The sequence below is a fragment of the Mobula hypostoma genome, chromosome 5 (genome assembly GCF_963921235.1).
Source record: "Mobula hypostoma chromosome 5, sMobHyp1.1, whole genome shotgun sequence".
Lineage (NCBI taxonomy): Eukaryota > Metazoa > Chordata > Chondrichthyes > Myliobatiformes > Myliobatidae > Mobula > Mobula hypostoma.
This window is the reverse complement of record NC_086101.1, coordinates 23,549,671-23,566,508: the sequence shown is the minus strand read 5'-3', so window position 1 is coordinate 23,566,508 and position 16,838 is coordinate 23,549,671. Positions and strand designations below refer to the sequence as shown.

The 16,838-nt window shown below is 42.2% G+C and overlaps 1 protein-coding gene across 1 annotated transcript in view; it reads left to right on the top strand.

Annotated features, from left to right (window-relative positions):
* The window catches only part of LOC134347289 (uncharacterized), an 86,223-nt gene that overhangs the window by 44,797 nt on the left and 24,588 nt on the right, over window positions 1-16,838 (top strand). Inside the window, exons 14-15 of the mRNA XM_063049688.1 lie at window positions 3,021-3,131; window positions 5,354-5,409. Of these exons, the coding sequence (XP_062905758.1) occupies window positions 3,021-3,131; window positions 5,354-5,409 (167 nt within the window). The remainder of the gene's footprint in view (window positions 1-3,020; window positions 3,132-5,353; window positions 5,410-16,838) is intronic.

Below are 16,838 nucleotides of genomic sequence, written 5' to 3'. Positions count from 1 at the left end.
TGGTTTTGTTCAAAGACAAGAAGGGAAAGACCAATCACTGAGGGTGGACACAGTAAAACCCATCGGAGAGTGAAGGGAACGTCTTCAATTCCACATTGCTGGAACAAAAGCGACAGTGAATTCAACAGTGAATTTAAAATAAATTGCTTATACTGGACGTCCAGACAAGAAGAGAAAACTCTGGAAACTCTTTGAATGTCAGGCAGCGTCTGTGGAAAGAGGTGAAGTGTTGATATTCCGGGTTGAAGACTCCAGCAAATCTGGGAGAGACAGTACTTTGGAATGAAGTTGTAAACACAAGAAATTCTGCAGATGCTGCAGATTCAAAGTAACATGCACCAGGTGCTGGAGGAGCTCAGCAGGTCAGGTAGCATCTATGGAAAGTTTAAAAAAAACAGTCGACGTTTCGTGCGCAGACCGTTCTTCAGGAATCTTTATTCCTCTCCATAGATGCTGCCCGACATACTGAATTCCTTTGTCTGTGTTACTTCGATATTAGGCTGTGGAGAGAGTGGACGGGAGAAGGGGGATGGGTAGAGCAGAACGGAATATCTCTGATAGAGTGACGCTCGGCTTGCCGTGGGGATCTGTAATGGAAGCCCTCCGTTAGTGTAGTCACTTACACGTGGGAAAACTGCAACAAAAACTTTTTGAGATGTGGACAGTTGGAGGTTGAGGGTAGAAATAAAGAAAGGTTGTGAATAGTGGTGTAGGACGTGTCCAGCAGTCCAGTCTGTGCTGACGAAGAGAGAAAATCTGAAACGAATTTGAAAGCGAATAATTTCCTACCACGCTGCCCAGTTTTGGGCGAGTTTTCTTTGCTTGCCGAGAAAAGTTCCGCGCGGAATGCACGGCCAGGAATTTGCGGTAAAGCGAACATTTACTGGGATTGCGCTGGGCCCGTCCTCGCCCGCTCGCTATGCTTTGATCATTGTATTTTTCATTCGGTAATATTAGGTTAAGTTTTATAAAATATGGCTGAAATATTTTATGAGATACATTGCTCCTTATAAGAATTGAACGAGATGGTAAACGTTCAGGGCGAACATTGGACTCAACAATGACTCTTCGCAAAGCCAGGTTTCCCTGGGCCATTCCACCCGGTCAGTATCCCAGTTCCAATGCGATAGAATCACAGCTTGATTATATACAAGAGGCCACTGGGCCATCGCTACAGTGAGGGATGGTTATTGTTGATATTAAATTAGTCTCGCGGCCGTGTTCTTTCTTCAGAGTTTTGCGAATGTTGAGTGTATATTAAACCACATTGGAAGTGATTCCTGAATCTGCTTCCATCGGATCTTCATCCAGTGAATCCCAGGATATGACGATGTGCTGTGAGTTTTACTTCCCGACTCTTCTACTGACACACACCCCACATTGTCCCCGGGGATTATGGACACTCTCGCCGCCGGAGACAATATGAACACGCTTCACTCTCCCAACTTCCTGCTCTGCAAAGGATACAGAAATATTCCATATTACTGCTATCTTCAATTTCTGGCACCGTTCCAGTAAGTCCCTCGCCATCCCGTCCAAAACCAGGAGATCCATCGTAGAGTGAGGTGTCCAGAACCGGATACAAAAATCCAGTTGGACCGAGCAAGCGTGGATAAAGATTCAACGCCGGTTTCCTTATTATTGTGCTTTAGATTCCATTTGTAAACCTCCGGTTTGCGTCTGTCATTTTAAGAGCATTTTAACGAATTTCTGAGCGTTGTCGATATCTTGCTAGCGAACAGCAAAAGGCAAATGGAGAACGTGTATTCATATTGCATTTTCTTTCTAAGCGATCTTCACTGTCCAAAGCTCCATCCATTGCCATATTCTCATTGTGTTGTGTACAAACCCACCCGATTTCCATAACTGTGCAAGGAGTGCATGAGTTCCAAGGTGATTTCACGCTTCATAAAATCAATGGCTGTGTAATGATTAAATGACTGGGCGAACAAAGTCTTGGGCCAGCAAATTAGATATCAGCTTGAATTCCACATGGAAGCTGGAAACTACAATTAATTCTAGTAAAGGTAATTGTGAAATGAGCGGATCGTCATAGAAGGAAAATCTGATGCTTGTCAGGGAACGAATGCCACCGTTCTCACTCAGTGGGACCTCAATGTAACTCTGCTTCACTGGTGCGGTTTATTCTCAGTTGTCTCCTGGGTTCAGGGTGGAATCGACATTGAATGGCCACGTTTACAGTGACAGTCACTTACAGTGAATAAATAAATGTGATTTTCCTTGAGCTCCATTGGCTGATTGTAATGTTAAACTGACTAGAGCAGATTATAGGTTAACGTAGGCATTTCTACCTATATTTCCACCGATATCAAGTGGGCATAAATAATGAATTGGAAGCTTTATTCAGTCATGCAAGAGGGAAAGGATGTTGGAACTAAATGCAGAAACTGTTGCTGAAGCTCAAGTTTATCCTTTCAAAAATAGTTCAAGTTCAACTTCAGGTTTACTTTCATTCAACCATATGTACGTATACAGTGAAATGAAACACCATTCCTCTGGGACCATGGTGGAATACACAGTACATATGGCACATACAACACGTTCAGATATGATTTATAAATTATAAATTGAAGGGCTAATGCCAATGAAATATGAATTTCATGTATTTACTGAAGGGTTGGGATACTAAGGCAGGAATATGAGGATGAAAAATTCAGCCAGGGTCAAATTGCAGAGAAAAATCAATGGGCCCAATGGCCTAATTCTGCTCATATCCTATCGTGTTCAGGCCAGCATTTATTGCTTAACTTAATAGTTCTTTTGAAAAAGGCGATGAGCTGCCTCCTTAAATGTCTGCAGTCCCTGTGGTGAAGATGTCTCTCAGTGCTGCTGGGGAGGGAGTTCCAGGGGTTAGACCCATTGAAGACCAGGAATAGGATCTATGGGGTAGAGGAGTGAGTGAGTTAAGGTGGGTCATCAGTCGAGATATTGAATGGGCGTGATTGTTCAAGACATCATGAAACTACTGCTGTGATGGTTCCTTCTGCTCTTCTGTACAGCTACAGACAGGACTCCAGTGATAAAGGTGATAAAGAATGAAGTCATTATTCCACCTGTTGTGTTCGCTGCTGCTGTCATCATCTTGTGCCTTGTTGTGAAAATGCAAAGAGGTAAGCACGATGTAGTCTCAGGTAACCTGAAACGTGATGTGTCTGTCTTTGGATTGATTTTCATGAATATAATTAGTCATGGGTGTTAATCTTAATACTTTTAGCATCACAAAAGTTAGCAAGAGTTATTACTTCTTTGAAAATAATATTTAAACTTGCCTGATGACTGTTCATTTTTATAATAATGGCCATGTTTAGTTGACAGTCTCCATTATTTGTCACCCAACGTCGTTCACACTGAAACTGGACGTCACTGTATAAGTACAGAGTTGGAACATTGTGTAGGTGTGGGCTCCAGCACAGGGATTGGAGGGGTGGGAAGTCCACTATCCCCTTCCAATTAAATTATGACTAATCTATACTTGAATTGCATCTAAATGCCTTTGTTGTTGGTGACATTCCAATTGACCTCCAAATATCTGTGGCACTTGTGGGGAGAGTTCAGTATTTCCCTCTCTAACATGTGAGGGTGTGTTTTCTGGCTTCATATTAAAACACTCAAGCTTGAATTTTAAAGATATTTCCCCCGGCCTTGGGCAACATTCTTATCTCACTCACCCCACACCTGCCACTTACCCACAATGCAATGCTCTGAAGAAATAGAAGCAGCCATTTCTGTTAACTACCACAGTATTTAACCACATGTGAAGTGATACACTTTGAAAGGTCGAATCTGAAGTCAGAAATGGTTAACATGAGGGAGCATAATTTTAAGATGATGGGAGGAAAGTAAAGGGGCGATATCAGAGGTGATTTTTTTACACAGAGCGTGGTAAGTGTGTGGAATACCCTGGCAGGGGTGGTGGTCGAGGCAATTACATTAGGGGTGCTTCAGAAACTCTTAGATAGATACATGGATGATAGAACAATGTAGGGCTAGGCAGGAGGGAAGAGTTAGATTGTTCTTGGAGTAGGTTAAAAAGCCAGCACAACGTTATGGGCCAAAGGGTGTGTACTGTGTTATACTGCTCAATGTACATCACCTTTGTCCAACCTTTCTTAATTCCCTCCATTCATTTATTTTCATTTTACTTCAATGTTGGTTTCTGCATCTCTGAACTTCTGCTTTTATATCCCACAGGTGCCAATCTTTAACAGGTCACATTACTCCAAGTATTTTATCCAAACTAGGGCTCTGACCTGTAATCTTGACTGTCCACTTCCTGCCGCAGATGTTCCCTGACCTGCTAAGTTCCTCCAGTATCTTTGCATTGCTCTATTTTCCATCATCTGCAGTCTTGCTTGGTCTCTATCTCTAAACTTGAACATAATGATGAGAATACCATTGTGTCTGTTTTATTTTCCATTCATAACCATGCAGAATTCATATATTCAGTAACCAATTTGGGGAGAAGTTGGTACACCTCTGGTTAGATCTAAGGCTTCTAGTTGTTTCAGCAAACAGGATGTTTATTGAAAAATAAATATTTGTTGTTTGCTTGTGATGGAACAAAAGAGACACTCTCTCCTCACAAGGCTGTGATTCTGTCGTCATGTAGAGATCAGCTCGAAGCTATTGACCGGCAGTATTCAGATTCAGATGTGTTTATTTCTCACATGTGCATCAAAACACACAGTGAAATGTGTTGGCTGCGTTCACAATCAACACAACCTCAGGATGTGCTAGGGCAGCCCACAAGGGTCGCCACACATTCCGGAGCCAACAGGGCATGTCCACAATGTCCAGCAGAACAACACAAACAACAACAACAGTAACAGCATCAAAACAAAATTACAACAACAAAACAAGCCCCTTTCCTCCTTCCCACCCACTCACACACACCAGACAGGCTGCGTCTGGGTCTCCAATCCCCTGTTCCTGGTCTTTGGCCTCTGATGTCAACATCAGGACCTGCCGATCAGGAGGACCTTGAACTCCAGACTTGCATGGATCTTGGACTGTAAGACTCACCCACCTTGGAGGGGTCATTGGCTCTTGTCACTCCTCCCTACATGTATCTTCACCAGCCTGACTGGCCGACCAGGGAATGACTCACTGACCAAGAGGATAACCAGCTCTTATCCATGGGGCCTGCCGAACCCAGCCATTATTAACCAACATTGTCAAAGTCAGCTCACAGGACACTGAAGTGTAGCAGCAGCAAATCTCCGCTTTTCCCGATTTCCTTTGATTTACCATTGATCAGATATGTGTGAATTTCGTGATGAAGTTGCTTATAATCGCAGGAATGTTAACAATGTTTTCTTTATGTTCCTCTTAGTCTGTAAAGGATCTCACAAACAAAGAGCAGAGGGGCGTAATTCACAGGATCATCGGGTATGTGCAACTTACTCTTAGCTTTACTGTCTTGGATCATTTTAAAGTATTTTTTTCATTATTAATTTTTTATTGCAACACCAACAAATTACATTCAATACAACCAGTTGCCAATTACATTTTAACTGTTTAACCCAGCCACCCCCCAACCTTCATTACCATCTCCCCTCCGCCCCTCTCTCCCCCCATCCCTCTCCCCTCCACCAATCAACTGAATAGTAGTACATACACAGACAAAGCATTCCTATTTTAACAAAATATCTTTTAAGTTAGATATCAAATTTGTCCACATTATTATTGTGTTTGGTCGTGCATCATTTACTCTCGCTGATGAAAGTTCCAGGTAAGAAATGTCCAAAAAGCTCCGAAGCCAGTGAGTATTTGAAATATCATGGGGAGGTTTCCGACGCTGGACTACAATCTTCTTAGCTGCAGTCAGGCCTGCTAGCCAGACTTTGCGTGTTTTTTTTTTCCGTAAGGGAAAAGTGGGAGTCATCATTTAGAAGATGTACAGTGGGGTCCATTAGTAATTGTACCCCCATTAGTTCTGTGAGAGTACTGATAACCTTCCCCCATAAATCATAAGCCCCTGGACATTCCCATACAAAATGTATAAAAGAGCCAATGGCTCCGACGGGGCAAAATGAGCAATATGGGTCAGGAACCAGTCCCATTTGATGTCTAATTCTCGGTGTTAAATATACTCTATGACAAAATTTCAAGTGTATATACCAATGATTTTGGGTTTTTCGAAGCACCGGCAGCATTATCCCAAATCGCATCCCAGTCTAAGCCTTGCCCCAATTCAGATATATCCCTATCCCAAGCTTTCATTCCCAATGTGGGCATATAATTCTGGGAGTTTAATTTATCATAGATATATGACACTATCTGTCCTGGAGCACTCTGTATCCAGCTGAAAATGGGATGGTCCTTTAAATCTGACCCCAGAAAACGCTGTAGGCTTTACAAGCTGATCCTATTCGAAAATAGAAGAAAAGAGAATGTTTATCAATATGATATTGAGATATCAGTTCTAGAAAGCTAAGGATAGTACTTGCCTCATTAATATCTTGAAGAGTAGCTTTAACTTTATACCTTTATCCTCCCAAGTTCTGTTAATGAATGGTTTCCCCCCAGCTAGAAAACGATTATTGTTCCATAATGGAGATGATTTGCACCATACGCTTTTACATTTTAGGAATTTTTCTGCTGCTCTAAACACTTGTAGTATATGGGTTAAAATTGGACCGTAATACAAATCACATGTTTTGGTAGACATACCTATATGGAGAAAGTCCTTCAACCTTACTGGTGCTATTAGCTCTTGTTCTATATTTTTCCAGGATGAAACTTTATCCTCCTCCATCCAATAGCTAAGACTTTTTAATACAAATGCCCAGTGATACAATTTAAAATTTGGATATACCAATCCCCCATTCGACTTTTTGAATTGTAGAGCTGACCATTTTATATTGGGTCTTTTACCATTCCAAACATAGTATTGTAGTAAGGAGTCCAGTTTTTGCCAATATCCTGCTGGAGATGCAAGTGGGATCACTGAGCTGATAAAATTAATGGGAGGTAGGATGTTCATTTTAATGACCGATATACAGGCCCCGACTGATGCTGGCAGGTGTCTCCATTTATTAATATCTTCTATTTTTTTTCAGAATTAAAGAGTAATTTGTTTTAGCCACAGATGATAGGGAAGTATTTAATATCCAAGTAGAGGACTTCATTTGTAACTTTAATCAGGGGAGGGAGAGACACCTTACTTTTATTCGTATTAATCAGCGTCAGTGCTGATTTTAACAAATTAACTTTGTATCCTGAAAGAAATCCAAATTGCTCCAGTGTTTTTAAAACATAGGGGAGAGTTTGTTGAACATTTACCATATAAACTAGCGTGTCATCCGTGTAAAGTGATATTGAATGCGATGTTGTACCTATTGTAATAGGGGAGATCTGAGGAGAGTTTCTAATTAAATGTGCAAGTAGTTTAATAGATATATTAAAAATTAAAGGAGACAAGGGTCCCCTTGTCGTGTGCCCCGTCCTATGTCAAATAACTCTGAGAAACCTCCTCTCCCACATACCCAGACTGAAGGATTAGCATACAGTGTTTGAATCATATTGATAAATTTATTGCCGAATTTAAATTCTTTTAGAACTCTCCAAAGATATGGCCATTCAAGGCGATTGAATGCTTTTTCAGCATCTAGAAATAGCAGGCCACAGGCAGGTGGGATTTTATGTGTTGCACTCAGTACGTGTAAGAGCTGGCGAAATATTATCAGATGTGAGACGCCCCTTGATAAAGCCCGTTTGATCTGGGCTAATTATTTTCCCAACTACTGTCTCAAGTCTACTGCCTAAGACTTTGGAAAATATCTTGAGGTCGGCATTTATCAAGGAGATTGGACGGTAATTGGCACACTCCAAGGGGTCCTTACCGGGCTTAGGTATAACTGTGATCAGGGCTGTGTTTCGATCTCTATGGAAAGCGCCATTTCCAAAAGCATAATTTAATGTTTCTAACCATACTGGTCCAAGAATATCCCAAAGTGCTAGGTAAAGTTCCACAGGAATGCCATCTATGCCTGGCGTACGGCCGTTATTTGTAGCTTTAACTGCTTTGAGTAGCTCTTCCAGTGTAATAGGAGAGTCTAGAGTTTTGGTGTCCTCTAACGACAACGTAGGGAGGTCTAATCCACTAAAAAAAATCTGTGAAGTCATTCTCAGAAGGAACTGAGCAACTTGTATGCAATTCTTTAAAGTAATTCTTGAATGTTTCGTTTATTTCCTCTGTTGAAGATACTACTCCACATTTAGCACATCTAATCGCTGGTATAGACCTTTTAGTTTCCTGTTGTTTGAGCGTTAGAGCTAAAAGATAGTTAGAGCTAAAAGATGGCTCAGTCTGCTGCCTTCTGCATAATACTTGTTTGGTTATATGGATCATATATTCTGCCCTGCTTCTTAATAAATCATGTAATTCCGCTTGTTTTGTTTTGAGCTCGTTTTCTTTTGTTATGGTGTATATCCTTTTGAGATCATTTTCCAAAACTTTACATTCTTCTTCTAAGGTGGAAATCTTTTGAAGCCGGCTTTTATATAGGTGAGAACTGAACCATATGGTGTTATTTCATAAGAAACCCTTAACGGAGGCCCAAATCACTGTCACATCTGAGACATTATTTTTATTTAAATTTATAAATTCTGTCAGTTTTGTTCTCAGTTGTGATAGAAATTCGTTGTTTTTTAGAAGGGTGGAGTTAAACCTCCACCTCGTAGCCTTATTTTTAATTTTGCTATAATTAAAAGTAGATATGACTGGGTTGTGATCAGATAGGTGTCTGGGCAAAAATTCTACTGAGTGTACTAAGGGCAGCAGACCGGAGGATATAAGAATGTAATCTATCCGAGAGAAAGTTTTATGCCTTGTGGAGAAGAAGGCATAGTCTTTAGCAGATGGATTATGCACCCTCCACACATCAGTTAAATTTAAATCCATTAGAAAAAGGTTAAGTGCTTTGGAAGCAGATTCTTGAGAGCTTGATATAGTTGAGAAAGATTTATCGAGGTTAATGTTTGCCAAAGCATTCATGTCCAAACCAACATATAGTTGGTAGTCACTTAACTTCAGTAATTGTGAAGTAATTGCGGGAAAAAATTCAACCTCAAAAATAGTTGGGGCATAGAGGCTAATGAATGCAACTTTTTTACCCTGAATGGATGTGCAGCAAAAAGCTAGACGTCCTTTATTGTGGGCACCCGTCCTTTCAATCGATACATTAATATTACGTCTCAATACTATCATAACTCCTTTCGTATGAGTACCATCAGCTGATGCCACAATGGGTTTATAAAAACAGTTTTGAACCCTGGGAATGTCATTAGAGTTAAGATGTGTTTCCTGTAACAGTGCAATATCTATTTTCTTTCTGCGTAAGAATTCTAAAACCTTTGAACGCATGTAGGGAGAGTTTAATTTCCTAACATTAAATGATACAATAGTAAGATTTTCTAATTTATCTGTGTTGCTCATCTTCCCCTGGATCTGTTCTTGTAAGTTGGTGGTGGAGCCCTGAGTTACCCTCTTCCCACCCCCCACCCATCACCCCTCCCATTCAACTCTTTACTTTGTAACATCTGTGAGTGTCACTTAGCAACGTCAGACACTAACACCGACATCAACCGCCCTCCTTCCAGCACCAACAAATTAGAAAGGCAACGCAGTTCTCATAGACAATCATATCAAAGAGACAAGAAAAAGAGAAATCTGGACAAGCCCATTAACCTGTATAAGTAAAACCATTTCCATCTCAAATATAGTATAACACATGATCTAGATCCCAACAGCTATCTTGCAAGAAACTGTCGCTTCAATAGACCGTCGCTTAGCGATGGCGCTAATGACGTCTTATCTGGTGCCCAGAAATGTAAACGAGTCTGCTGGAGACATAACATTCTAAAGTTAGTCAGAACAAACTGCTGTTTCTCAGCCTCATTCTTGATGAAGTATTACATTTGGGTACATTGAATATTACCTTAAAACTCTGACCTGCAATAGTCAGAAACAAATTGGCCCCTTAATTAACGAAATACAAAGGTGCCACAAATGACTTTCCGATAGATGAATAACCAGAAAACTTCACACCTAGAAAGTTAACTTGCCCGTGCCTGTTAGATTGCGCATACAGGCTAGTCCAAGCTCTTAAAGCTGTTCTATCTCCTCCCAAGGGGTGTGTGGACTTTGCCCAGGGTCTTCTTCCATATCTCCCAGCACCGATGATTTCAGAGCCTCTTTCACTTCCTCTGCCGAGTTAAACGACATCTTCATGCCCTTGATATTCACTTTCAAGATCGCTGGGTATGTGAGGAACGAGTCGATCCCCTTCTGTCGAAGTTTAGCGTGGATCTCCTTGTACCCCTGCCGTTCCTGCATTGTGCCGGGGCTGTAGTCGGCGAAGAGCTGCAGCTGGGAGCCATCCGGGAGAGTAGGATTGGTTTTCCTCGCACCCGCCAGGGTAGCCTGCCAGTCAGTGTACTGTAGAAGCTTAAAAATCATGGTCCGCGGTCTTGAGGTGTTGTTGGAAAAGATCCTATGTGCTCTATCGATCTCCAATGGAGTGCTGTGGGAATTCTTGAGTGCTGGAATCCAATTAGGCAGCATCTTCTGGTGGTAACCTCTTGGATCGTCACCCTCAGCACCTGTCGGTAAGTTGACCAGCCACGCATAGTTTCTCCTGGATCTGTCCTCCAAGTCGTTTAACTTCTTCCATATCTTAGACACCTCCACAAGACAGGAGTTAGTAACTTTCCCATTCTTGCGAAAGCAAACCTGAATGTCGTCTATTTTATTGAAGACCGTGTTAAATTTTTTAGCGTGAATGTCCCCTTGCTCCTTTAACGACCGGAGAATGTTGCCATTCTCTGCCATATGCTTCTGTATGGGGTCGAGAGCCTTTTCCAGCGACTCCCTTAGCATGTGGGCTACTGTTTCTTGCAGTGATTCCATCTCCATTGACATTGTTTGTTTAATTAGCATAGCTATTTCTTCGGATGAATCGCTAGCTTGGTGTCGTCTGCTGGTACCTTGTTTCCTGGTTGAATTTGGATCTTTTTTTGAAGCCATGTCTTTAGTTAGATCTTTCTGCAACTCAACCTTGTATTAAGACTGTCTCTGAGCCCTGAAGAGCTTGAAAAAGGAGGGTTGTATGTCAGCGCTCAGTGCCGTGCTGTCATCTTGCCTCGTACCTCACCGGAAGTCCGATCATTTTAAATTATAAGACCATAAGACCATAAGATATAGGAGCAGAAGTAGGCCATTCGGCCCATCGAGTCTACTCTGCCATTCATGGCTGATCCAATTCTTCCAGTCAACCCCACTCCCCTGCTTTCATCCCATACCCTTTGATGCCCTGGCTAATCAAGAAAATATCTATCTCTACCTAATGTGGAGGCCAATGACTTGGCTTCCACAGCCACTTGTGGCAACAAATCCCACGGATTTACACCTTCCAACTAAAGTAACTTCTCTGCATCTCAGTTCGAAATAGACATCCTTCAATCCTAAAATCGTGCCCTCTTGTTCCAGACTCTCCTACAATGGGAAATAACTTTGCCATATTTAATCTGTTCAGGCCTTTTAACACTCAGAATGTTTCTATGAAATCCCCTCTCATTCTCCTGAACTCCAGGGAATACAGCCCAAGAGCTCCCAAATGTTCCTCATACAATAACCCTTTCATTCCTGGAATCATTCTCATGAATCTTCTCTGAACCCTCTCCAATGTCAGTATATCCTTTCTAAAATAAGGAGCCCAAAATTTCACACAACACTCCAAGTGTGGTCCCACAAGTGCCTTATAGTGGCTCAACATCCCATCCCTGCTCTGATATTCTATACCTCTAGAAATGAATGCCAACATTGCATTTGCATTCTTCACAACTGACTCAACCTGGAAGTTAACCTTTATAGTACGTTGGAGTGGATACATTTCAATGTTACTCTGATTCACTGTGTGAGTACATCAGAGTGGATACATTCCATTGTTATTCTGATTCACTGTGTTAGTACATCAGAGTGGATACATTCCATTGTTACTCTGATTCACTGTGGGAGTACATCAGAGTGGATACATTCCATTGTTACTCTGATTCACTGTGTGAGTATGTTAGAGTGGATACATTCCATTGTTACTCTGATTCATTGTGGGAGTACATCAGAGTGGATACATTTCATTGTTACTGTGATTCACTGTGTGAGTATGTCAGAGTGGATGCATTCCTATGTTGCTGTGATTCACTGTGTGGGTACGTTAGAGTGGATACATTCCATTGTTACTCTGATTCACTGTGTGAGTACACAACACCCTCACCACGATTTTCTCATCACTGGTGCCGACATGGTTGTGTCCTCATCCCCGTGCTCCACTCTCTGTGCACTCATGACTGCATGGCTAGATTCGTCCTAAACTCCAACTACAACAGTTCGGCGGGAGGGGAAGATGGCGGCGCAATGCAGCTCACAGCGGCCACTCCAGAGGTGATGTCTTTTACTTGCCAAGTAGGGTGCCGTACACAATCCTGATTTGATGGAGATGGATATGAGAGCACAGAGGAACAGTTGGTGGAACTTCTAAAATGCCTGTTTCGCTGCTGCTGCTGCTACTGTATGGTCCAGAATCTCTGGAGGAGAAGGCCCCGAGTCCTCAGCTTTGCTTGTTGCTCGGTGGCCGGGGCAGGGTCGAAGTGCTTGGCAGACGATGGTGCTTGGACAGACTGTGTCGGAGGGGCTGGTCAGAGGCTCGAAGTTTTCAGATGGACTCAGAGTCCGCTGTGGTCAGGTGCTTCCAATAGTGCTGCATTGGCAAGTTGGTGGTGCTTGGGGGTTCATGGTGGGGAGAGGTTCTCCCTTCTGCCGCCTGCGTGAGATGATGAGTCTATCGGGACTTTGACACTTTTTTTTTTACTGTGCCCATGGTCTGCTCTTTATCAAGTTATGGTATTGCCTTGCACTGTTGTAACTATATGTTATAATTATGTGGTTTTGTCTTGGTTTGTCCTGTGTTTTTCTTGTGATATCATTCTGGAGGAACATTGTATCATTTTTTAATGCATGCATTTCTAAATGACAATAAATGAGGACGGAGTGTCCTCATAATCTAAAAATTTACAGATAATGCCACCATAGTGGGTCGTGTCTCAAATAATGATGAGTCTGGGTACATGAAGGAGATAGAGAGATTCGATACATGGTGGCATGACAACAACCTTTTTCCCAATGTCAGCAAAACAAAAGAGTTGATCATTCACCAGGAAGAGGCTGGTACACATGCTCCTGTCTACATCAACGGTCGAGGGTGGGTTGAGATCGTTAACTTTCTAGGTGTGAAAATCCTAACATTCTCTCCTGGTCACCAGTGCCTCGACTTCCTCTGCAGGATAAAGATCTGTTGCATGTTTCTGTTGACCCATACAAATTTTTATTGATGTATAGTAGAAAGTATCTGTAGTGAAATAGGTCACCATATCACAATGCAGGGGAGGAGGTCTGGCCCCTGCATGTGTAGCACACTGGCCCACCGGTGTGTGGACACACTCAGGTGCTCACTAACCAGATACCCAACTATGGGTAAGTAGCCCCACTGCCTTGTGGGCAGCCACGGGGGAGATGAAGGCTACAGGAGTAAACCCAGACAGCAAATCTGGAGTGGAACCCCTAAGGTGACTTGACAGCATTGAACATCCTTCCATCAGCTCCCGCAGCCAAGCTGGTGCAAAACGTATTGCTTCATAAGCTTCCCTTTGGACTGCACTGGTGAGGCTGAGAGGGGGATCTTGATGACTGGGCATCTCAGGACCTCCCTACCTTCCGCCCAAGCTTGTAATTATGATCATCATCACCCATTGTCCTTTGAGACTGATGGATGCCAAGGTGTTGTTCCTCAACACTAAGGGTGGCCTCATCGTCGACAATGTTAGAACTGGAAAGGAATCAGAATTAAAATGTTGGACCACCATGAATTTCCACTTTTGGCAGATAGAGGAGCTTGATAAAGCGTTCCCCTAATTTATGATGGGTCTCATCAATGTAGGGGAGGCCACACCAGGAGCACCAGATACAATAGATGACCTCAGCAGACTTGCAATTGAAGTGTGCCTCACCTGGAAGGACTGTTTGGAGGCCTGAATGGAGGTGACAGAGGAGGTGAATGGGCAGGTGTAACACTTTGGCCACTTGTGGGAATAAGTGCTGGGAGGGTGATTACTGGGGAAGAACGAATGAACAAGGGAATCATGGAGGGAGCAATCCCTGTGTAAAGCTGAAAATGTTGTGGGGTAGGGGGTGGAATAAAGGTGTGTTTAGTGGTAGGATTCCTTTGGAGATGGTGGGAGTTGCGGAGTATGATGTCCAGGATGCAGAAGCTCATGCGGTGGCAGGTAAGGATAAGAGAAATTCTATCACTGTTATGGCGACAGAAGATGGGGTTAGTGTGGATGTCTGGGAAATGGAGGACATGTGAGTGAGGGCAGCATTAATGATGGAGGAAGGGAAATCCCAATCTTTAAAGAAGGAACTGAGAAAAGGAAGTAGCATTTTTATAGGAGACAGAGTGGGAAAAGATATAGTCAAGATTGCTGTGAGAATCGGTAGATTTATAAAAGATGTCAGTCAACAGTTTGTCTCCTGAGATGGAGTCAGAGAGATTGAGAAAGTGGGGGGAGGTGTCAGAAATTGACCAAGTGAATTTAAGGGCAAGGTTGCAGTTGGAAACAAAGTTTATGAAATTGATGAGCTCAGTATGGGTGCATGAAGCAGCAGTAATGCAGTTGTCAATGCAGCAGAGGACAAACTAGGGAGTGTTACTGGGGAAGGCTTAGAACATGGACTGTTCTACGTAAGAAATAAAGTATCTTATCTTGATGCATCATGGATTGGTATCACACATGCTCTACCCAGTTTCCCCTGCCCCCCAACACCATGGACAATGTCTACACTGCTCGTGAACTTGTTAAAATAGTCAACATAATTGAATAGACACCCACCCTGGACATTCTCCCTTCTCTCCTGCCCCATTAGACAAGGATGCAAAAGCTTGAAGGCAGAAGAACATCTTCTACCCCTTTGTTATAAGACTATTGAATAGTTCCCTTGTACGATAAATTGACTCTTGACCTCACAATCTATCTCATCGTGATCTTGCAGTGAGCCATTCACCTGCATTGCACTCTCTCTGTTTATTCTGCATTCTGTTAGTGTTTCACCTTGTACCAGTTCGATTCACTGTGTGATGAATTGATCTGTATGAACAGTTTGCAAGAGGAGTTTCTCACTGCACCTCAGTACATCTGACAATAGTAAACCTATTCCTGTTCCAATTTCTTACACAAACGTGGACAGGGCTGGTTGTTTCTTTACCATCACCATGAAAGGTTTTAATCCAAAAGGGATATTGGCAATATGAGATCTGTGTTCTCAGGGCTGAGATGACAGATGAGACTGGTTAGTGGTTGTTAGCTGTGTAATTCCCCTGATGTGAGGGTGCGGTAAGCTATGGTGCTCTGTGTGATCACAGAGACGTTACAGGTTTGTCTGTTCAGTTACTGCAGAAGATAAAACCAGGTCAGAAGCAAATCCAGCTTCACAGGAAACACGATCGTTACAAAGCTTGCATGGTTTAAATGAAAATACGGTTGTCTTTTGAGGTGTAAATTTAAGGTGAGGATTCATACACATAGAACAAATGTATTTCGCATCTACTGTGAATGTTTTGACCAACTATCTGAAAATTACTCTTTGAAGAATGGAAAATGGATGTCATGTTGTGGTAAACGATGGGCTTGTTAATGGAAAATAGTTGATGCAAAAATAGGTGCAATCTCATTAAGTACTTGTTGTTTGTTACACTGAAATAAGCCCATATGATGGTATTGGGTCCACTGTCCGCAATGCCCTAACCACAAAAGGAAATCTTAAGCCCACACTATTGGGAGGTATATACTATATCAACCTACTCTTCAAAGGCCAGCTTACTTTCCTCTCTAGTCTCTGCGGTGAGGTCTAACTGCCAACTCCTACTGTCCGAATGGTGGGTTCCCTCCCCCCACCTGACCAAGGAGGGGATGGTTCCAGCTACAAAGTAGATAATTTTATTTTAATGAAATACCTGAGACAAATAGTTCTTAATACACATTTAAAACTCACAGAGGATTTAAGATTTATAAAAGATTTCTGCATTACAAAAGATTTATAAACTACAATGAATTTCCAAACACAAGTACAATTATTATGAACTAAAATAACATACCAACGAGTTGCAGGTGAAAGAGTTGTCCATTGCAGAAACTGAAGGTTGAGGAATGAATTGTAGTTTTCCTTTCTGTCATTCTCCTTGTCATTCTTAACACTCCCCAATGCTTTCTAACATTTATACTGTCCTGTTACTAGTTGACATTATTTGCAGGTAGCATTTTTTCAGATACCTTTGCTGGGACAAAGTAATTCACACAGATGGTCTAAATGCTTTTGGGGACAAAGGTCCCAGACACCTAAAATTAATGCTGTGGGGGCTGACTCCCTGAGTACACAAATATCCCAACTATTGATTGATCATCTATACCTGTAATCATGTTTGTTGTGCTGAGTACAACATCAGTTTAGTCTGCAAACTTCCTTGAACTAAATAACTTAGCCAGTGTTGGTGCAGGCCAATTAACATAACCTCATTGTTTTACATTTGGCTGCTGCAGATGAGAACATCTCATGGTCACTTCACCTTTATGGTCACTTCAGATGAGGGTAGTGCAGTGGATGTGATCTATATGGATTTTAGTAAGGCATTTGACAAGGATCCACACGGTAGGCCTATTCAGAAAATCAGAAGGCATGGGATCCAGGGAAGTTTGGCCAGGTGGAT